This window comes from Panulirus ornatus, chromosome 31 (assembly GCF_036320965.1).
Source record: "Panulirus ornatus isolate Po-2019 chromosome 31, ASM3632096v1, whole genome shotgun sequence".
Classification (NCBI taxonomy): Eukaryota; Metazoa; Arthropoda; class Malacostraca; order Decapoda; family Palinuridae; genus Panulirus; species Panulirus ornatus.
The window spans coordinates 16902501-16927500 of NC_092254.1; the positions used below are offsets into that span (position 1 = coordinate 16902501).

A 25000-nucleotide genomic window follows, 5' to 3' on the forward strand; every position below is an offset into this window, starting at 1 on the left:
CAAACCACTTCAAAACACCCTCTTCTGCTCTCTCAACCACGCTCTTTTTATTTCCACACATCTCTCTTACCCTTACTCACTCGATCAAACCACCTCACACCACACATTGTCCTCAAACATCTCATTTCCAGCACATCCATCCTCCTGCGCACAACTCTATCCATAGCCCACGCCTCGCAACCATACAACATTGTTGGAACCACTATTCCTTCAAACATACCCATTTTTGCTTTCCGAGATAATGTTCTCGACTTCCACACATTCTTCAAGGCCCCCAGGATTTTCGCCCCCTCCCCCACCCTATGATCCACTTCCGCTTCCATGGTTCCATCCGCTGCCAGATCCACTCCCAGATATCTAAAACACTTCACTTCCTCCAGTTTTTCTCCATTCAAACTCACCTCCCAATTGACTTGACCCTCAACCCTACTGTACCTAATAACCTTGCTCTTATTCACATTTACTCTTAACTTTCTTCTTCCACACAATTCCAAACTCAGTCACCATATATATATATATATATATATATATATATATATATATATATATATATATATATATATATATATATATATATATATATATATATATATATATATATATATATATATATATATATATATATATATATATTATCCCTGGGGATAGGGGAGAAAGAATACTTCCACGTATTCCCTGCGTGTCGTAGAAGGCGACTAAAAGGGGAGGGAGCAGGTGGCTGGAAATCCTCCCCTCTCTTTTTTTTTTTGTAATTTTCCAAAAGAAGGAACAGAGAAGGGGGCCAGGTGAGGATATTCTCTCTAAGGCCCAGTCCTCTGTTCTTAACGCTACCTCGCTAATGCGGGAAATGGTGAATAGTATGAAAGAAAAGAAAGAATATATATATATATATATATATATATATATATATATATATATATATATATATATATATATATATATATATATATATATATATATATACTTTCATTTATCTGTTTATCATACTTTGTCGTTGTCTCTCGCGTTAGCGAGGTAGCGCAAGGAAACAGACGAAAGAATGGCCCAACCAACCCACATACACATGCATATACATAAACGCCAACACACGCATATATACATTCCCATACATTTCAACGTATACATACATACACATAAACAGACATATACATATATACACATGTACATATTCATACATGCTGCCTTCATCTATTCCCGCCGCCACCCTGCCACACATGAAATGGCATTCCCTTCCCGCCTCGTGCGCGAGATAGCGCTAGGAAAAGACAGCAAAGGCCACATTCGTTCACGCTCAGTCTCTAGCTGTCATGTATAATGCACCGAAACCACAGCTACCTTTCCAAATCCAGGCCCCACAAAACTTTCCATGGTTTCCCCCAGACGCTTCACATGCCCTGGTCCAATCCATTCAGAGCACGTCGATCCCGGTATACCACGTCCTTCCAAGTCACTCTATTCCTTGCACGCCTTTCACCCTACTGTATGTTCAGGCCCCGATCGCTCAAAATCTTTTTCATTCTATCCTTCCACCTCCAATTTGGTCTCCCACTTCTCCTCGTTCCCTCCACCTCTGACACATATATCCTCTTTCTCAATCTTTCCTCACTCATTCTCTCCATGTGACCAAACCATTTCAAAACACCCTCTTCTGCTCTCTCAACCACACTCTTTTTATTACCACATATCTCTCCTAACCTTTCAGTACTTACTTGATCAAACCACCTCACACTAAATTGTCCTCAAACATCTTATTTCCAACATATCCACCCTCCTTCGCACAACCCTATCTATAACCCATGCTTCGCAACCATATAACATTGCTGGAACCACTATTTCTTCAAACATACCCATTTTTGCTCTCCGAGATAATGTTCTCGCCTTCCACACATTTTTCAACGCTACCAGAACCTTCGCCCCACTCCCCCACCCTGTGACTCACTTCCGTTTCCATGGTTCCATCCGCTACAAAATCCACTCGCAGATATCTAAAACACTTCACTTCCTCCAGGTTTTCTCTATTCAAACTTACCTCCCAATTGACTTGTCCCTCAACCCTGCTGACTTTACTAACCTTGCTATCATTCACATTTACTCTCAACCATTTGTCAAAGTTTCAATATTTGCTAAAATGTTTTGAGCTGAGGTAAGCTGTGATTTGTAACTTTCATAACAAACAGTTGACTGTGTTTTGGCTGTACGACGGAGATGGGCTTTTGTATGTAAGACTTACATCTACGTTTACCGTCCTTGATAAGGAAAATCTTGCCCTGGCGACACACGTACTCCTTACAGTCGACCAGGAACTTCTCCCAGTCTTGGCGGACGACTCCATCCAGGTCAACACAGGTCGAGGACGGTGACGTGAGGTCAGGTGCAGCAGGACAATCCATCGTTATTGGACCTAAATTTTTGATTTGTTTCAGTAAACTGAAGAACATTGACGACCTTCATTATACCATCATCGGCTTATAATTGCCTGTTCTCTAACGTCCCTTGTGATGTATGGTCTATCCCCTCGCATTAAGCAGTACACAAAGTGAAGTCCTGTACCTCATCCATCTAAACATGAGACATTGATCCATACAACAATATATTGTAGCAAATAAAGTTCTTAATATCACGTTAAAAATCCATCTCTTAGCATCAAACATTACGACAAATAAATGTGTAGACAAGAATGATAAATGTAAACAACATTTACATGCCCTGATGCGTCAGACTCGTCTACTATAACAAAGAAGTTCGCCAAAACCACTCCTGATGCCTAAGGCCAAACTATGTTGAAGACCCACTAAGTTATGTAGAAATACTAGACAAAAGTCACTTGAACACACAAACAATTACGGCATCTATGAAACACTTGTCATGCCCTACAATCATCTCCCCGCTAAACTTAATACATCATTCAATACAGCATTATATTACCCAAAAAACTGATCAACTTTCTCATAAAGCATAAAATCATCTACTAGGAATATACCAAATACACATAACAATAAGGATACACTGTGATATATATATATTATATATATATATATATATATATATATATATATATATATATATATATATATATGTATCATTCAAAACTTTATTTTTATTATACTTTGTCGCTGTCTCCCGCGTTAGCGAGTTACCGCAAGGAAACACGAAATAATGGCCCAACCCACCCACATACACATGTATATACATACACGTCCACACATGTACATATACATACCTATACATTTCAACGTATACATATATGTAACATGCAAAGACATATACATATATACACATGTACATAATTCATACTTGCTGTCTTTATTCATTCCCGTCGCCACCCCGCCACACATGAAATAACAACCACCTCCCCCTTCATGTGTGCATGGTATCGCTAGGAAAAGACAACAAAGGCCACATTCGTTCACTCTCAGTCTCTAGCTGTCATGTATAATGCACCGAAACCTCTGCTCTCTTTCCACATCCACTCCGCACAGAAAGTTCCATGGTTTATCCCAGACGTTTCACATTACCTGGTTCAATCCATTGACAGCATGTCGACCCCAGTATACCACATCGTTCCAATTCACTCTATTCCTTGTACACCTTTCACCTTCCTGCATGGTCTGGCCCCGATCGCTCAAAATGGTTTTCACTCAATCCTTCCACCTCCAATTTGGTCTCCCTCTTCTCGTTCCCTCCACCTCTGACACATATATCCTCTTTGTCAATCTTCCTCACTCATTCTCTCCATGTGACCAAGCCATTTCAATACAACCTCTTCTGCTCTCACAACCACACTCTTTTTATTACCACACATCTCTCGTACCCTATTATTACTTACTCGATCAAACCACTTCACATCACATATTGTCCTCAAACATCTCATTTCCAACACATCCACCATCCTCCACACAACCCTATCTATAGCCCACGCCTCGCAGCCATATAACATTCTTGGAACCACTATTCCTTCAAACATACACATTTCTGCTTTCCGAGATAACGTTCTCGCCTTCCAAACATTCTTCAACGCTCCCAGAACTTTCGCCTCCTCCCCCATCCTGTGGCTCACTTCCGCTTCCATGGTTCCATCCGCTGCCAAATCCACTCCTAGATATCTGAAACACTTCATTTCCTCCAGTTTTTCTCCATTCAAAATTACCTCCCAATTGACTTGTTCCTCAACCCTACTGTACCTAATAACCTTGCTCTTATTCACATTTACTCTCAGCTTTCTTCTTTCACACACTTTACCAAACTCAGTCACCAGCTTCTGCAGTTTCTCACATGAATCAGCCGCCAGATCTGTATCATTAGCGAACAAAAACTGACTCACTTTCCAAGCTCTCTCATTCACAACAGACTGCATGCTTGCCCCTCTTTCCAAAACTCTTGCATTCACCTCCCTAACAACCCCATCCATGAACAAATAAAACAACCACAGAGACATCACGCACCCCTGCCGCAAACCAACAGATCCCTTTACTCTCTTCCTATTCTCACACACATTCCTTAAAACGTCGATACAAATTTTTTCACTGCTTCCAGCCACTTGCCTCCCACACAATATATCCTTAATATTTTCCACAGAGCATCTCTATCAACTCTATCAAATGTCTTCTCCAGATCCATAAATATTTTATTATTTTTTTTATTATACTTTGTCGCTGTCTCCCGCGTTTGCGAGGTAGCGCAAGGAAACAGACGAAAGAAATGGCCCCCCCCCCATACACATGTATATACATACGTCCACACACCCAAATATACATACCTACACAGCTTTCCATGGTTTACCCCAGACGCTTCACATGCCTTGATTCAATCCACTGACAGCACGTCAACCCCGGTATACCACATCGCTCCAATTCACTCTATTCCTTGTCCTCCTTTCACCCTCCTGCATGTTCAGGCCCCGATCACACAAAATCTTTTTCACTCCATCTTTCCACCTCCAATTTGGTCTCCCTCTTCTCCTCGTTCCCTCCACCTCCGACACATATATCCTCTTGGTCAATCTTTCCTCACTCATTCTCTCCATGTGCCCAAACCACTTCAAAACACCCTCTTCTGCTCTCTCAACCACGCTCTTTTTATTTCCACACATCTCTCTTACCCTTACGTTACTCACTCGATCAAACCACCTCACACCACACATTGTCCTCAAACATCTCATTTCCAGCACATCCATCCTCCTGCGCACAACTCTATCCATAGCCCACGCCTCGCAACCATACAACATTGTTGGAACCACTATTCCTTCAAACATACCCATTTTTGCTTTCCGAGATAATGTTCTCGACTTCCACACATTCTTCAAGGCCCCCAGAATTTTCGCCCCCTCCCCCACCCTATGATCCACTTCCGCTTCCATGGTTCCATCCGCTGCCAGATCCACTCCCAGATATCTAAAACACTTCACTTCCTCCAGTTTTTCTCCATTCAAACTCACCTCCCAATTGACTTGACCCTCAACCCTACTGTACCTAATAACCTTGCTCTTATTCACATTTACTCTTAACTTTCTTCTTCCACACACTTTACCAAACTCAGTCACCAGCTTCTGCAGTTTCTCACATGAATCAGCCACCAGCGCTGTATCATCAGCGAACAACAACTGACTCACTTCCCAAGCTCTCTCATCCCCAACAGACTTCATGCTTGCCCCTCTTTCCAAAACTCTTGCATTTACCTCCCTAACAACCCCATCCATAAACAAATTAAACAACCATGAAGACATCACACACCCCTGCCGCAAACCTACATTCACTGAGAACCAATCACTTTCCTCTCTTCCTACACGTACACATGCCTTACATCCTCGATAAAAACTTTTCACTGCTTCTAACAACTTTCCTCCCACACCATATATTCTTAATGCCTTCCACAGAGCATCTCTATCAACTCTATCATATGCCTTCTCCAGATCCATAAATGCTACATACAAATCCATTTGCTTTTCTAAGTATTTCTCACATACATTCTTCAAAGCAAACACCTGATCCACACATCCTCTACCACTTCTGAAACCACCCTGCTCTTCCCCAATCTGATGCTCTGTACATGCCTTCACCCTCTCAATCAATACCCTCCCATATAATTTACCAGGAATACTCAACAAAGTTATACCTCTGTAATATGAGCATCACTTTTATCCCCATTGTCTTTGTGCAATGGCACTATGCAAGCATTCCGCCAATCCTCAGGCACCTCACCAAGAATCATTTTTTTTTTTTTTTTTTTATACTTTGTCGCTGTCTCCCGCGTTTGCGAGGTAGCGCAAGGAAACAGACGAAAGAAATGGCCCAACCCCCCCCCCCCCCCCATACACATGTACATACGTCCACACACGCAAATATACATACCTACACAGCTTTCCATGGTTTACCCCAGACGCTTCACATGCCTTGATTCAATCCACTGACAGCACGTCAACCCCTGTATACCACATCGCTCCAATTCACTCTATTCCTTGCCCTCCTTTCACCCTCCTGCATGTTCAGGCCCCGATCACACAAAATCTTTTTCACTCCATCTTTCCACCTCCAATTTGGTCTCCCTCTTCTCCTCGTTCCCTCCACCTCCGACACATATATCCTCTTGGTCAATCTTTCCTCACTCATTCTCTCCATGTGCCCAAACCATTTCAAAACACCCTCTTCTGCTCTCTCAACCACGCTCTTTTTATTTCCACACATCTCTCTTACCCTTACGTTACTTACTCGATCAAACCACCTCACACCACACATTGTCCTCAAACATCTCATTTCCAGCACATCCATCCTCCTGCGCACATCTCTACCCATAGCCCACGCCTCGCAACCATACAACATTGTTGGAACCACTATTCCTTCAAACATACCCATTTTTGCTTTCCGAGATAATGTTCTCGACTTCCACACATTTTTCAAGGCTCCCAAAATTTTCGCCCCCTCCCCCACCCTATGATCCACTTCCGCTTCCATGGTTCCATCCGCTGCCAGATCCACTCCCAGATATCTAAAACACTTCACTTCCTCCAGTTTTTCTCCATTCAAACTCACCTCCCAATTGACTTGACCCTCAACCCTACTGTACCTAATAACCTTGCTCTTATTCACATTTACTCTTAACTTTCTTCTTCCACACACTTTACCAAACTCAGTCACCAGCTTCTGCAGTTTCTCACATGAATCAGCCACCAGCGCTGTATCATCAGCGAACAACAACTGACTCACTTCCCAAGCTCTCTCATCCCCAACAGACTTCATACTTGCCCCTCTTTCCAGGACTCTTGCATTTACCTCCCTAACAACCCCATCCATAAACAAATTAAACAACCATGGAGACATCACACACCCCTGCCGCAAACCTACATTCACTGAGAACCAATCACTTTCCTCTCTTCCTACACGTACACATGCCTTACATCCTCGATAAAAACTTTTCACTGCTTCTAACAACTTGCCTCCCACACCATATATTCTTAATACCTTCCACAGAGCATCTCTATCAACTCTATCATATGCCTTCTCCAGATCCATAAATGCTACATACAAATCCATTTGCTTTTCTAAGTATTTCTCACATACATTCTTCAAAGCAAACACCTGATCCACACATCCTCTACCACTTCTGAAACCGCACTGCTCTTCCCCAAGAATCATACGTACATTAAATAACTTTGCCAACCAGTCAACAACACAGTCACCCCCTTTTTTGATAAATTCCACTGCAATACCATCCAAACCCACCGCCTTGCAGGATTTCATCTTGCACAAAGCTTTCACTATCTCTTCTCTGTTTACCAAATCATGCTCCCTAACCCTCTCACCTTGCACACCACCTCGACCAAAACACCCTATATCTGCCACTCTATTATCAAACACATTCAACAAACCTTTAAAATATTCACTCCATCTCCTTCTCACCTCGTCACTACTTGTTATCACCTTCCCATTTGCCCCCTTCACCGATGCTAACATTTGTTCTCTTGTCTTACGCACTTTATTTACCTTCTTCCAAAACATCTTTTTATTCTTCCTAAGATTTAACGATACTCTCTTATCTCAACTCTCAGTTGCCCTCTTTTTAACTTCTTGCATCTTTCTCTTTACTTCCAGCTGCTTTTTTTTTTTATACATCTCCCAGGCAGTTGCACTACTTCCCTGCAAAAATCGTCCAAATGCCTCTCTCTTCTCCCTCACTAATAATCTTACTTCTTCTTCTCACTACTCACTACCCTTTCTAATCTGCCCACCTCCCACCTTTCTCATACCGCATACACCTCATTCCTCCCCCACTCCCCTTACGTCATTTGCTTTCATCTTTTGCCATTCTGCACTCAATCTCTAATGGTACTTCCTCACACAAGTCTCCTTCCCAAGCTCACTTACTCTCACTACTCTCTTCACCCCAACATTCTCTCTTCTTTTCTGAAAATCTCTACAAATCTTCACCTTCGCCTCCACAAGATAATGATCAGACATCCCTCCAGTTGCACCTTTCAGCACATTAACATCCAAGTCTCTTTTACACGCCTATCAATTAACACGTAATCCAGTAACGCTCTCTGGCCATCTCTCCTACTCACATACGAATAATTATGTGTATCTCTCTTTTTAAACCAGGTATTCCCAATCACTACTCCTTTTTCAGCACATAAATCCAGAAACTCTTCACCATTTCATTTTACAACGCTGTACACCCCATGTACACCAACTATACCCTGAACTACCACAGTACTCACCTTTGCATTCAGATCACTCATTACTATAACTCAGTCTCGTGCATTAAAGCTGCTAACACACTCACTCAGCTGCTCGCAAAACAATATATATATATATATATATATATATATATATATATATATATATATATATATATATATATATATATATATATATATATATATATATATATTCTGAAACAGGAGTGGTGGGAGTATGTGATAGATTGTAAAAAAGTAAATTCTAGATTGATATGGGTAAAACTAAAAGTTGATGGAGAGAGATGGGTGATTATTGGTGCCTATGCACCTGGACATGAGAAGAAAGATCATGAGGGGCAAGTGTTTTGGGAGCAGCTGAGTGCGTGTGTTAGTGATTTTGATGCACGAGACCGGGTTATAGTGATGGGTGATTTGAATGCAAGGGTGAGTAATGTGGCAGTTGAGAGAATAATTGGTATACATGGGGTGTTCAGTGCTGTAAATGGAAATGGTGAAGAGCTTGTAGATTTGTGTGCTGAAAATGGACTTGTGACTGGGAATACCTGGTTTAAAAAGAGAGATATACATAAGTATACGTATGTAAGTAGGAGAGATGGGCAGAGAGCGTTATTGGACTACGTGTTAATTGATAGAAGCGCAAAAGAGAGACTTTTGGATGTTAATGTGCTGAGAGGTGCAACTGGAGGGATGTCTGATCATTATCTTGTGGAGGCGAAGGTGAAGATTTGTAGATGTTTTTAGAAAAGAAGAGAGAATGTTGGGGTGAAGAGAGTGGTGAGAGTAAGTGAGCTTGGGAAGGAGAATTGTGTGAGGAAGTACCAGGAGAGACTGAGTACAGAAAGGAAAAAGGTGAGAACAAAGGAGGTAGGGGGAGTGGGAGAGGAATTGGATGTATTTAGGAAAGCAGTGATGGCTTGTGCAAAAGATATATATATATATATATATATATATATATATATATATATATATATATATATATATATATATATATATATATATATATACCTATATATATATATATATATATATATATATATATATATATATATATATATATATATATATATATATATATATATATATATATATATATATATATATATATATATATATATATATATGTATATATATATATATATATATATATATATATATATATATATATATATATATATATATATATATATATATATATATATATATATATATATATATATATATATATATATATATATATATATATATATGGGAGGGTATTGATTGAGAGGGTGAAAGCATGTACAGAGCATCAGATAGGGGAAGAGCAGTGTGGTTTCAGAAGTGGTAGAGGATGTGTGGATCAGGTGTTTGCTTTGAAGAATGTATGTGAGAAATACTTAGAAAAGCAAATGGATTTGTATGTAGCATTTATGGATCTGGAGAAGGCATATGATAGAGTTGATAGAGATGCTCTGTGGAAGGTATTAAGAATATATGGTGTGGGAGGAAAGTTGTTAGAAGCAGTGAAAAGTTTTTATCGAGGATGTAAGGCATGTGTACGTGTAGGAAGAGAGGAAAGTGATTGGTTGTCAGTGAATGTAGGTTTGCGGCAGGGGTGTGTGATGTCTCCATGGTTGTTTAATTTGTTTATGGATGGGGTTGTAAGGGAGGTGAATGCAAGAGTTTTGGAAAGAGGGGCAAGTATGAAGTCTGTTGGGGATGAGAGAGCTTGGGAAGTGAGTCAGTTGCTGTTCGCTGATGATACAGCGCTGGTGGCTGATTCATGTGAGAAACTGCAGAAGCTGGTGACTGAGTTTGGTAAAGTGTGTGAAAGAAGAAAGTTAAGAGTAAATGTGAATAAGAGCAAGGATATTAGGTACAGTAGGGTTGAGGGTCAAGTCAATTTGGAGGTGAGTTTGAATGGAGAAAAACTGGAGGAAGTGAAGTGTTTTAGATATCTGGGAGTGGATCTGGCAGCGGATGGAACCATGGAAGCGGAAGTGGATCATAGGGTGGGGGAGGGGGCGAAAATTCTGGGAGCCTTGAAGAATGTGTGGAAGTCGAGAACATTATCTCGGAAAGCAAAAATGAGTATGTTTGAAGGTATAGTGGTTCCAACAATGTTGTATGGTTGCGAGGCGTGGCTATGGATAGAGTTGTGCGCAGGAGGATGGATGTGCTGGAAATGAGATGTTTGAGGACAATGTGTGGTGTGAGGTGGTTTGACCGAGTAAGTAACGTAAGGGTAAGAGAGATTTTTTTTTTTTTTTTATACTTTGTCGCTGTCTCCCGCGTTTGCGAGGTAGCGCAAGGAAACAGACGAAAGAAATGGCCCAACCCCCCCCCCCGACATACACATGTATATACATACGTCCACACACGCAAATATACATACCTACACAGCTTTCCATGGTTTACCCCAGACGCTTCACATGCCTTGATTCAATCCACTGACAGCACGTCAACCCCGGTATACCACATCGCTCCAATTCACTCTATTCCTTGCCCTCCTTTCACCCTCCTGCATGTTCAGGCCCCGATCACACAAAATCTTTTTCACTCCATCTTTCCACCTCCAATTTGGTCTCCCTCTTCTCCTCGTTCCCTCCACCTCCGACACATATATCCTCTTGGTCAATCTTTCCTCACTCATTCTCTCCATGTGCCCAAACCACTTCAAAACACCCTCTTCTGCTCTCTCAACCACGCTCTTTTTATTTCCACACATCTCTCTTACCCTTACGTTACTCACTCGATCAAACCACCTCACACCACACATTGTCCTCAAACATCTCATTTCCAGCACATCCATCCTCCTGCGCACAACTCTATCCATAGCCCACGCCTCGCAACCATACAACATTGCTGGAACCACTATTCCTTCAAACATACCCATTTTTGCTTTCCGAGATAATGTTCTCGACTTCCACACATTCTTCAAGGCCCCCAGAATTTTCGCCCCCTCCCCCACTTCCGCTTCCATGGTTCCATCCGCTGCCAGATCCACTCCCAGATATCTAAAACACTTCACTTCCTCCAGTTTTTCTCCATTCAAACTCACCTCTCAATTGACTTGACCCTCAACCCTACTGTACCTAATAACCTTGCTCTTATTCACATTTACTCTTAACTTTCTTCTTCCACACACTTTACCAAACTCAGTCACCAGCTTCTGCAGTTTCTCACATGAATCAGCCACCAGCGCTGTATCATCAGCGAACAACAACTGACTCACTTCCCAAGCTCTCTCATCCCCAACAGACTTCATACTTGCCCCTCTTTCCAAAACTCTTGCATTCACCGTCCCTAACAACCCCATCCATAAACAAATTAAACAACCATGGAGACATCACACACCCCTGCCGCAAACCTACATTCACTGACAACCAATCACTTTCCTCTCTTCCTACACGTACACATGCCTTACATCCTCGATAAAAACTTTTCACTGCTTCTAACAACTTTCCTCCCACACCATATATTCTTAATACCTTCCACAGAGCATCTCTATCAACTCTATCATATGCCTTCTCCAGATCCATAAATGCTACATACAAATCCATTTGCTTTTCTAAGTATTTCTCACATACATTCTTCAAAGCAAACACCTGATCCACACATCCTCTACCACTTCTGAAACCACACTGCTCTTCCCCAATCTGATGCTCTGTACATGCCTTCACCCTCTCAATCAATACCCTCCCATATAATTTACCAGGAATACTCAACAAACTTATACCTCTGTAATTTGAGCACTCACTCTTATCCCCTTTGCCTTTGTACAATGGCACTATGCACGCATTCCGCCAATCCTCAGGCACCTCACCATGAGTCATACATACATTAAATAACCTTACCAACCTGTCAACAATACAGTCACCCCCTCTTTTAATAAATTCCACTGCAATACCATCCAAACCTGCTGCCTTGCCGGCTTTCATCTTCCGCAAAGCTTTCACTACCTCTTCTCTGTTTACCAAATCATTTTCCCTAACCCTCTCACTTTGCACACCACCTCGACCAAAACACACTATATCTGCCACTCTATCATCAAACACATTCAACAAACCTTCAAAATACTCACTCCATCTCCTTCTCACATCACCACTACTTGTTATCACCTCCCCATTTGCGCCCTTCACTGAAGTTCCCATTTGCTCCCTTGTCTTACGCACTTTATTTACCTCCTTCCAGAACATCTTTTTATTCTCCCTAAAATTTAATGATACTCTCTCACCCCAACTCTCATTTGCCCTTTTTTTCACCTCTTGCACCTTTCTCTTGACCTCCTGTCTCTTTCTTTTATACATCTCCCACTCAATTGCATTTTTTCCCTGGAAAAATCGTCCAAATGCCTCTCTCTTCTCTTTCACTAATACTCTTACTTCTTCATCCCACCACTCACTACCCTTTCTAATCAACCCACCTCCCACTCTTCTCATGCCACAAGCATCTTTTGCGCAATCCATCACTGATTCCCTAAATACATCCCATTCCTCCCCCACTCCCCTTGCTTCCATTGTTCTCACCTTTTTCCATTCTGTACTCAGTCTCTCCTGGTACTTCCTCACACAGGTCTCCTTCTCAAGCTCACTTACTCTCACCACCCTCTTCACCCCAACATTCACTCTTCTTTTCTGAAAACCCATACAAATCTTCACCTTAGCCTCCACAAGATAATGATCAGACATCCCTCCAGTTGCACCTCTCAGCACATTAACATCCAAAAGTCTCTCTTTCGCACGCCTGTCAATTAACACGTAATCCAATAACGCTCTCTGGCCATCTCTCCTACTTACATAAGTATACTTATGTATATCTCGCTTTTTTAAACCAGGTATTCCCAATCATCAGTCCTTTTTCAGCACATAGATCTACAAGCTCTTCACCATTTCCATTTAGAACACTGAACACCCCATGTATACCAATTATTCCCTCAGCTGCCACATTACTCACCTTTGCATTCAAATCACCCATCACTATGACCCGGTCTCGTGCATTAAAACCACTAACACACTCATTCAGCTGCTCCCAAAACACTTGCCTCTCTTGATCTTTCTTCTCATGCCCAGGTGCATATGCACCAATAATCACCCACCTCTCTCCATCAACTTTCAGTTTTACCCATATTAATCGAGAATTTACTTTCTTACACTCTATCACATACTCCCACAACTCCTGTTTCAGGAGTATTGCTACTCCTTCCCTTGCTCTTGTCCTCTCACTAACCCCTGACTTTACTCCCTAGACATTCCCAAACCACTCTTCCCCTTTGCCCTTGAGCTTCGTTTCACTCAGAGCCAAAACATCCAGGTTCCTTTCCTCAAACATACTACCTATGTCTCTTTTTTTCACATCTTGGTTACATCCAAACACATTTAGGCACCCCACTCTGAGCCTTCGAGGAGGATGAGCACTCCCCGCGTGACTCCTTCTTCTGTTTCCCATTTTAGAAAGTTAATACAAGGAGGGGAGGATTTCTGGCCCCCTGCTCCCGTCCCCTCTAGTCGCTTTCTACGACACGCGAGGAATACGTGGGAAGTATTCTTTCACCCCTATCCCCAGGGATAATATACATATATATATACATATATACATACACACACATACACATACATACGCACATATACACACACACACACATACATATATATACATATGAGAAATGTAAGAAACAATTTAGAAAACTGAAACTTCTAGCTTGAAATGAATGAAAAAAAAATGTCACATAATGGTTCAACCTCTGGCTATGGAAAAAAGGAAATGTATAATTTATTTACACAAACGTCATGTATATATATATATATATATATATATATATATATATATATATATATATATATATATATATATATATATATATATATATATATATATATATATATATATATCATCCCTCGGGATAGGGGAGAAAGAATGCTTCCCACGTATTCCCTGCGTGTCGTAGAAGGCGACTAAAACGGGAGGGAGCGGGTGCCTGGAAATCCTCCCCTCTCATTTCCAGCACATCCACCCTCCTGCGCACAACTCTATCCATAGCCCACGCCTCGCAACCATATAACATTGTTAGAACCACTATTCCTTCAAAAATACCCATTTTTGCTTTCCGAGATAATGTTCTCGACTTCCACACATTCTTCAAGGCTCCCAGGATTTTCGCCCCCTCCCCCACCCTATGATTTACTTCCGCTTCCATGGTTCCATCCGCTGCCAGATCTACTCCCAGATAGCTAAAACACTTTACTTCCTCCAGTTTTTCTCCATTCAAACTTACCTCCCAATTGACTTGACCCTCAACCTTACTGTACCTAATAACCTTGCTCTTATTCACATTTACTCTTAACTTTCTTCTTTCACACACTTTACCAAACTCAGTCACCAGCTTCTGCAGTTTCTCACATGAATCAGCCACCAGCGCTGTATCATCAGCGAACAACAACTGACTCACTTCCCAAGCTCTCTCATCCACAACAGACTTCATACTTGCCCCTCTTTCCAAAACTCTTGCATTCACCTCCCTGACAACCCCATCCATAAAGAAATCAAACAACCATGGAGACATCACACACCCCTGCCGCAAACCTACATTCACTGAGAACCAATCACTTTCCTCTCTTCCTACACGTATATGTATATATATATATATATATATATATATATATATATATATATATATATATATATATATATATATATATATATGTATATATCCCTGGGGATAGGGAAGAAAGAATACTTCCCACGTATTCCATGCGTATCGTAGAAGGCGATTAAAAGGGAAGGGAGCGGGCGGCTGGAAATCCTCCCCTCTCGTTTTATTTTTAATTTTCCAAAAGAAGCAAGAGAAGAGGGCCATGTGAGGATATTCCCTCAGAGGCCCAGTCCTGTGTTCTTAACGATACCTCGCTATCGCGGGAAATGGCGAATAGTATAAAAAAAAAGAAATATATATATATATATATATATATATATATATATATATATATATATATATATATATATATATATATATATATATATATATATTTTTTTTTTTGTCGCTCTCTCCCGCGTTTGCGGAAAGAAATGGCCCCACCCACCCCCATACACATGTATATACATACACGTCCACACACGCAAATATACATACCCATACATCTCAATGTACACATAGATATACACACACAGACACATACATTTATACATATGCACACAATTCACAATATTTTCCTTTATTCATTCCCATCGCCACCTCGCCACACATGTAATAATATCTCCCTCCCCCGTCATGTGTGCGAGGTAGCGCTAGGAAAAGACAACAAAGGCCACATTCGTTCACACTCAGTCTCTAGCTGTCATGCAATAATGCCCGAAACCACAGCTCCCTTTTCCACATCAAGGCCCCACAGACCTTTCCATGGTTTACCCCAGACGCTTCACATGGCCTGATTCAATCCATTGACAGCACGTCGACCCTGTTATACCACATTGATCCAATTCACTCTATTCCTTGCCTGCCTTTCACCCTCCTGCATGTTCAGTCCCCGATCACTCAAAATCTTTTTCACTCCATCTTTCCACCTCCAATTTGGTCTCCCACTTTTCCTCGTTCCCTCCATCTCCGACACATATATCATCTTGGTCAATCTTTCCTCATTCATTGTCTCCATGTTCCCAAATCATTTCAAAACACCCTCTTCTGCTCTCTCAACCACACTCTTTTTATTTCCACACATCTCTCTTACCCTTACATTACTTACTCGATCAAACCACCTCACACCACACATTGTCCTCAAACATCTCATCTCTAGCACATCCACCCTTCTGCGCACAACTCTATCTATAGCCCACGCCTCGCAACCATACAACATTGTCGGAACCACTATTCCTTCAAACATAGCCATTTTTGCTTTCCGAGATAATGTTCTCGACTTCCACACATTCTCCAAGGCTCCCAGGATTTTCGCCCCCTCCCCCACCCTATGATTCACTTCCGCTTCCATGGTTCCATCCGCTGCCAGATCCACTCCCAGATATCTAAAACACTTTACTTCCTCCAGTTTTTCTCCATTCAAACTTACCTCCCAACTGACTTGACCCTCAACCCTACTGTACCTAATAACCTTGCTCTTATTCACATTTGCTCTTAACTTTCTTCTTTCACACATTTACCAAACTCAGTGACCAGCTTCTGCAGTTTCTCACATGAATCGGCCACCAGCGCTGTATCATCAGCGAACAACAGCTGACTCACTTCCCAAGCTCTCTCATCCCCAACAGACTTCATACTTGCCCCTCTTTCCAAAACTCTTGCATTCACGTCCCTAACAACCCCATCCATAAACAAATTAAACAACCATAGAGACATCACACACCCCTGCCGCAAACCTACATTCACTGAGAACCAATCACTTTCCTCTCTTCTTACACGTACACATGCCTTACATCCTCGATAAAAACTTTTCACTGTTTCTAACATCTTGCCTCCCACACCATATATTCTTAATACCTTCCACAGAGCATCTCTATCAACTCTGTCATATGCCTTCTCGAGATCCATGAATTCTACATACAAATCCATTTGCTTTTCTAAGTATTTCTCACATACATTCTTCAAAGCAAACACCTGATCCACACATCCTCTACCACTTCTAAAACCACACTGCTCTTCCCCAATCTGATGCTCTGTACATGCCTTCACCCTCTCAATCAATACCCTACCATATAATTTCCCAGGAATACTCAACAAACTTATACCTCTGTAATTTGAGCACTCACTCTTATCCCCTTTGCCTTTGTACAATGGCACTATGCACGCATTCTACCAATCCTCAGGCACCTCGCCATGAATCATACATATATATATATATATATATATATATATATATATATATATATATATATATATATATATATATATATATATATATGTGGATCTGGCAGCGGATGGAACCATGGAAGCGGAAGTGGATCATAGGGTGGGGGAGGGGGCGAAAATCCTGGGAGCTTTGAAGAATGTGTGGAAGTCGAAAACATTATCTCGGAAAGCAAAAATGGCTATGTTTGAAGGAATAGTGGTTCCAACAATGTTGTATGGTTGCGAGGCGAGGGCTATGGATAGAGTTGTGCGCAGGAGGGTGGATGTGCTGGAAATGAGATGTTTGAGGACAATGTGTGGTGGTTTGATCGAGTAAGTAACGTAAGGGTAAGAGAGATTTGTGGAAATAAAAAGAGCGTGGTTGAGAGAGCAGAAGAGGGTGTTTTGAAATTGTTTTGGCACATGGAGAGAATGAGTGAGGAAAGATTGACCAAGAGGATATATGTGTCGGAGGTGGAGGGAACGAGGAGAAGTGGGAGACCAAATTTTAGGTGGAAAGATGGAGTGAAAAAGATTTAGTTTGATCGGGGTCTGAACATGCAGGAGGGTGAAAGGAGGGCAAGGAATAGAGTGAGTTGGATCGATGTGGTATACCGGGATTGACGTGCTGCCAGTGGATTGAATCAGGGCATGTGAAGCGTCTGGGGTAAACCATGGAAAGCTGTGTAGGTATGTATATTTGCGTGTGTGGACGTGCATGTATATACATGTGCATGGGGTGGGTTGGGCCATTTCTTTCGTCTGTTTCCTTGCGCTACCTCGCAAACGCGGGAGACAGCGGCAATATATATATATATATATATATATATATATATATATATATATATATATATATATATATATATATATATATATATATATATATATACATATATATATATATATATATATATATATATATATATATATATATATATATATATATATATATATATATATATATATATATATATATAATAAATATTTATATAGAGTTATGGGTTATAGTTATGAGTGATTTCAATGCAAAGGTGAGTACTCTGGCAGATTAGGGTATATTTGGTGCATATGGGGTGTTAATTTTTGTGAATGGAAATGGTGAAGAGGTTGCATATTTGTGGGCTGAAAAAGGAGTGGCGATTGGAAAGACTTGGTTTAAAAGAGAGATATACATAAGTATACGTATGTAAGCAGGAGAGATAGCCAGAGAGGGATGTCTGATCATTATCTTGTGGAGGCGAAGGTGAAGATTTGTAGATGTTTTTAGAAAAGAAGAGTGATAAGAGTAAGTGAGCTTGGGAAGGAGACTTGTGTGAGTAAGTACCAGGAGAGACTGAGTGCAGAATGGAAAGAGGTGAGAACAATGGAGGTAAGGGGAGTGGGGGAGGAGTGGGATGTATTTAGGGAAGCAGTGATGGCTTGTGCAAAAGATGCTTGTGGCATGAGAAGCGTGGGAGGTTGGTTGATTAGAAAGAGTAGTTAGTGGTGGGATGAAGAAGTAAGATTATTAGATAAAGAGAAGAGAGAGGCATTTGGACGATTTTTGCTGGGAAATAGTGGAAATGTCTGGGAGATGCATAAAAGAAAGAGGCAGGAGGTCTAGAGAAAGGTGCAAGAGGTGAAAAAGAAGGCAAATGAGAGTTGGGGTGAGAGAACATCATTAAATTTTAGGGAGAATAAAAAGATGTTTTGGAAAGAGTTAAATGAAGTGCGTAAGACAAGAGAACATATGGGAACATCAGTGAAGGGGGCTAATGGGGACGTGATAGCAAGTAGTGATGAAGTGAGACGGAGATTGAGTGAGTATTTTTAAGATTTGTTGAATGTGTTAGATGATAGAGTGGCAGATATAGGGTGTTTTGGTCGAGGTAGTGTGCGAAGTGAGAGGGTTAGGGAGAATGATTTGGTAAACAGAGAAGAGGTAGTAAAGGTCTGCGGAAGATGAAAGCCGGCAAGGCAGCGGGTTTGGATGGTATTGCAATGGAATTTATTAAAAAGGGAGTGACTGTATTGTTGACTGGTTGGTAAGGTTATTTAATGTATGTATGACTCATGGCGAGGTGTCTGAGGATTGGCGGAATGTTTGCGTATTGCCATTGTATAAAAGCAAAGGAGATAAAGGTGAGTGTTCAAATTACAGATATATGTTTGTTGAGTATTCCTGGAAAATTTTATGAGAGGGTATTGACTGAGATGGTGAAGGCATGTACAGAAAATCAGGGTGGGGAAGAGCAATGTGGCTTCAGAAGTGGTAGAGGATGTGTGGATTTGAAGAATGTATGTGTGAAATATTTAGAAAAACAAATGGATTTGTATATAGCATTAATTGATATGGAGAATGCATATGATAGAGTTGATAGAGATATTCTGTGGAAGGTATTGAGGTGTGTGAGGTAAGTTACTGGAAGAAGTCAAAGGTTTTCATCGAGGATGTAAGGCATATGTACGAGTGATTGGTTCCCAGTGAATGTCGGTTTGCGGCAGGGGTGCGTGATGTCTCCATGGTTGTATAATTTGTTTATGGACGAGGTTGTTAGGGAGGTGAATGCAAAAGTTTTGGAGAGAGGGGCAAGTATGCAGTCTGTTGTGGGTCGGGAAGTGAGTCAGTTGTTGTTCGCTGATGATACAGCGCTGGTGGTTGATTCGGGCGAGAAACTGTAGAAGCTGGTGACTGAGTTTGGTAAAGTGTGTGAAATAAGAAAGCTGAGAGTAGATATGAATAAGAGGTAGGTTGTTAGCTACAGTAGGGTTAAGGGACAAGTCAGTTGGGAGGTAAGTTTGAATGGAGAAAAGCTGGAGGAAGTGAAAGGGTTTTAAATATCTTGAAGTGGATGTGGTAGCGGATGGAACCATGGAAGCGGAAGTGAGTCACAGGTCTGGGGAGGGGGCGAAGGTTCTGGGAGCGTTGAAAAATGTATGGAAGACGGGAACGTTATCTCGGAAAGCCAAAATGGGTATGTTTGAAGGAATATTGTTCCAACAATGTTATATGGCTGCGAGGCGTGGGATATAGAGTTGTGCGGAGGAAGGTGGATGTGCTGTAAATGAGATGCTTGAGGACAATATGTCGTGTGAGGTGGTTTGATCGAGTAAATAATGAAAGGGTATGAGAGATGTGTGATAAAAAAATAGTGTTGTTGAGAAAGCAGAAGTGGGTGTATTGAAATGGTTTGGTCACACGGAGAGAATGAGTGAGGAAAGATTGACAAAGAGGATATATGTGTCAGAGGTGGAGGGAACGAGAAGTGGGAGATCAAATTGGAGGTGGAAGGATGCAGTGAAAAAAGTTTTGAGCGATCGGGGCTTGAACATGCAGGAGGGTGAAAGGCGTTCAAGGAATAGAGTGAATTGTAACGATATGGTATACCGGGGTCGATGTGCTGTCAAAGGATTGAACGAGGACATTCGAATCGTCTGGGGCAAACCATGGAAAGTTTTGTGGGCCCTGGATGTGGAAAGGGAGGTGTGGTTTCGGTGCATTATACATGACAGCGAGAGACTGAGTTGTCTCTTTTCCTGGCACTACCTCGCTGGAGCAGTGGATAACGATGCTGTTTTGTGTGCGGCGGGGTAGCGCCGGGATAAACTGACTTTAGCACATGATGCTACACAATTACTATACAATTAGTTTATCATTATTGTTAATGACATTTTCTTATACTCAGTGTTAAGAAAATACATATGCAAAAATATTTGTCAACACGAATTTTGAAAATTTGTTTTGTACAACTGTGAATAGACATCATGAAGGAATAAGGTATATTGGTTCTCCACTTAACGTTAACACGACACTAGTTAAAGTAAGTGACATCTGCATGTGGGGAAATCTATCGTACCACATTCGTGTTCCAATCCATGTTTTATGCTCAGTAGACATGTGTGTTCTTTCTCCGGTGCACAGCCACACATATCCTCCAGACAGCCGTCCTCCGTCAAGATCGGTGTACAGTTTGCCCTCGCCATCTGCAGCAAGATTTGCCCAATACTTATTCCGTACATTAAGAGCATTGGTGATATACGCACTGCTTCATTTTGAAATTATGTTAATCAAAAGCTCACTCCAGGAAATGTTTTTCATACAAGAACATGATGGGGAAACAATCAGAAGAAATATTTCGGATTACAAACCTCCAAAAGAGCCTTACACTTGGGCTCAAACTTTTCCCTGAGTTCTTCAGTACACGTAGCCTGGACGTCCTTCACATCATCTTTGCAACTTGGGATTTTACTGGATACCCCAGTCTGTAACACAGGAGGACCTTCACTACACGTATATACAAGTGTCAATATATTGACTTCCATCGGAAAATTCTCTTAATCTTCAAAATAAACTCCGATTTAAAGCAACCTTCATATGACTGAATTCGCAGGAGGTATCCATGTTCATGAAGCTATTGTTTTCTATATGTTATTATTATTGGAGGCTACATTCACAAACTTAATTGAAATACAGAGAGATAGATGAACGGGAAAAAGCAGACACAAGAAAGATATTGGGAAAGACATGAAAGGGTAGAGATTTCTAAAGCCTCGAGATATGTGGAAAGAAACAGTTATCAAAACAGCCCACCCTTAAGTTAACAATGGCCACACAGTAATTATGTGACGCAGCAGCTTGCCCAGCATTGCATTTTGCATTGTTCAGCTAGTTGTGGGGCACACAAACAGCCAGCTCTCGGGAGCAAAACACCAAAGTAATACCTACAGAAGAGGGAAAGTGAACCAACATTGTGGCATAAGGGAAGGGGTTGACGGTCAAGTCTGAGCCTAGAACACTGATAGAAACCATCCCGGATGTGAAATACAAAGACGACTCAATCCTTTGTGTAAATGGAGCAACTTTTCTGAATGAACTAAATTTCGACATCTAAACAGGACACGCAGTTTCTTAGAGGCAGACTTAGCTATTTCCGTAATGTGGGGTTTCCGAGATGGAGTGGACTGTACAAATATACGAAGTATGTTGATTGAGTCAAGAGGTGGAATCATAAAACCGTCGAAGGAGAGAGAAAAGTTGTGAGGAATTTCCGATGGAAATATGAGCAGAACATTGAGTCTTGTTGGCAATTTTCGATGGAAATATGAGCAGAACATTGAGTCTTGTTGGCAATCAAACTTAATAAGATTTTGTCTCCCCCACTGAGATATCATGTCTAGGTCTGAGTTTACTGAGGAAGTTGTGTCAGGACGAGATACAGATCGAGGGAGAGAAGAAACAGGATCGAAGGATGTGGAGAAATGTAGTGTTCGGTCGTCAACATATGAGAGTATTTGGTTAACTGTGGAAGAAAGGAAATCGTTTATAAAAAGGAGGAAAGTGTATGAGATAGGACAGAACCTTGATGGACACCGCTGTTGATGGAGAAATTGGGAGAGGCTGATCCATCAACAGCCGCGGTGATAGGTCGCCCGGAGAGGAAGCTAGATGTGAGGGAGCAAAGTGAAGGAGGGAAGCCAAAAGAGGGGAGCTTACAGTTAAGACCCCGATGCCACACGGTTTCAAAAGCTTTGGCTATGTCAACAGCAACTGCACAGGATTACCCGAAATCTTTCAGGGATGATGACTAGACATTAGTATGATGGGAAACAATATCACCAGTGGATCTCGCTTTACGGAAGCCATTACTGGTCATCAGAGGGAAGATTGTGTGATTCAAGATGTCTAAGACTTTGGAAATGGTAGAAGTCAAATCAGCAGGACGATATTCAGAAGGATCAGAAGGGTCACCCTTCTTAGAGATGGTGTGTATCAACGCATGCTACCAAAAAGAAGGAAAAGTTCTAGAATTTAGAAGAGAAAAGGACCAGACGAGCAAGCACAGATGCAAGTTCATAAGCACACTCCCTCACTACACAGGGTTAGATACCATAAGAACCATACGCCTTGCATGTGTCCAGAGGAAGAAACGGTTTTTAGGCAGTTCGAAAAGAGATTACGGGAAAAGGCATAAGAACATCAGGGGAGGAAGGAATGTTAGAGTCATCCAAGGTGGAGTGAGAGGAGAAACGGGAACCAAAGAGAGTTGCTTTATCTACGGTAGAGACAGCTGTAGTACCGTCACAACGGAAAAGTGAAGGGAAGGTAGAGCGACAGAAGTTGTTAGAGATGCCCTCAGCTAAAGACCAGAAAGACCTGTCAGTGGATGACGAGGAGAGGTTATCACACTTCCTTTGAATAAAGGAACACTTCACCTCACGGATCAGGTGCTTGTAGCGATTATGGCCAGTGATGAATGATGAATGGGAGCCAGATGAAGGAGAGTTTTTCCAAGTCCAATATGTCTGATCCTTTGCCTGAATGGCCTCAGAACAGAACGGTTGAACCATGTATTGGATGAAGAAGTAGTATTGATGGAAGAGAGGCTCAATTATTATTACTATTATTATCATTATTATTATTATCATTATTATTATTATTATTATTATCATTATCATTATCATTATTATTATCAAAATAATTATTTTTATTGTTATTATTATCATTATCATTATTTCATTGTTATTATTATTATCATTATTATTATCATTATTATTATTATTATTATTATTATTATTATTATCATTATTATTATTATTATTATTATCATTTTTATTGTTATTATTATTATTATTACCATTATTATTATTATTACTATTATCATCATTATTTTCATTATCATCATTATCATTGCTATTACCATTATAATACTCTTATCAATATTATCATTATTATTGTTGTTATTATTGATTTAAATATTATCACTGTCATTATTATTATCTATATCATCATTATTATCATTATTATTACTATTATTATTGTCATTATTATTGTTATTAACATTGATATTATTACAATCAATAACGCTATTATCATTATCATTATTAATAATGTTATCATTATTATCATTATTATCATTATTATTATCATTATTATTATTATTATTATTATTATTATTATTATTATTATTATTATTATTATTATTGTTATTATTATCATTATTATTACTATTATTATTAATATTATTATTATTATTATTATTATTATTATTATTATTATTATTATTATTATTATTATTATTATTATTGCTATTATTATTATTATCATCATTATTATTATCATTGTTATTATTATTATCATTATTATTATCATTATTATTATTATTGTAATTATTATTATTATTATTATTATTATTATTATTATTATTATTATTATTATTATTATTATTATTATCATTATTATTATTATCATTATTATTATCATTATTATTGTTATCATTATCATTATTATTATTATTATTATCATTAATTGAGTTTGGGAAGGAGACGTGCGTGAGGAAATACCAGTAGAGACTGAGTACAAAATGGAAAAAGGTGTGAACAAATGACATAAGGGGAGTGAGGGAGGAATGGGATGTATTTTGGGAAGCAGTGATGGTTTGCAAAAAAGATGCTTGTGGCATGAGAAGAGTGGGGTAAATGGGAACTTCAGTGAAGGGGGCAAATGGGAAGGTGAT

General features: G+C 40.3%; 1 protein-coding gene across 1 annotated transcript in view; it reads right to left on the minus strand.

The window, feature by feature from the left end:
• Positions 1-25000, minus strand: part of LOC139758847 (BMP-binding endothelial regulator protein-like) — a 138032-nt gene that overhangs the window by 1322 nt on the left and 111710 nt on the right. The window contains exons 9-11 of the mRNA XM_071680705.1: positions 21636-21749; positions 21344-21470; positions 2231-2401 (exon numbers count right to left, since the gene is read on the minus strand). Of these exons, the coding sequence (XP_071536806.1) occupies positions 2231-2401; positions 21344-21470; positions 21636-21749 (412 nt within the window). The remainder of the gene's footprint in view (positions 1-2230; positions 2402-21343; positions 21471-21635; positions 21750-25000) is intronic.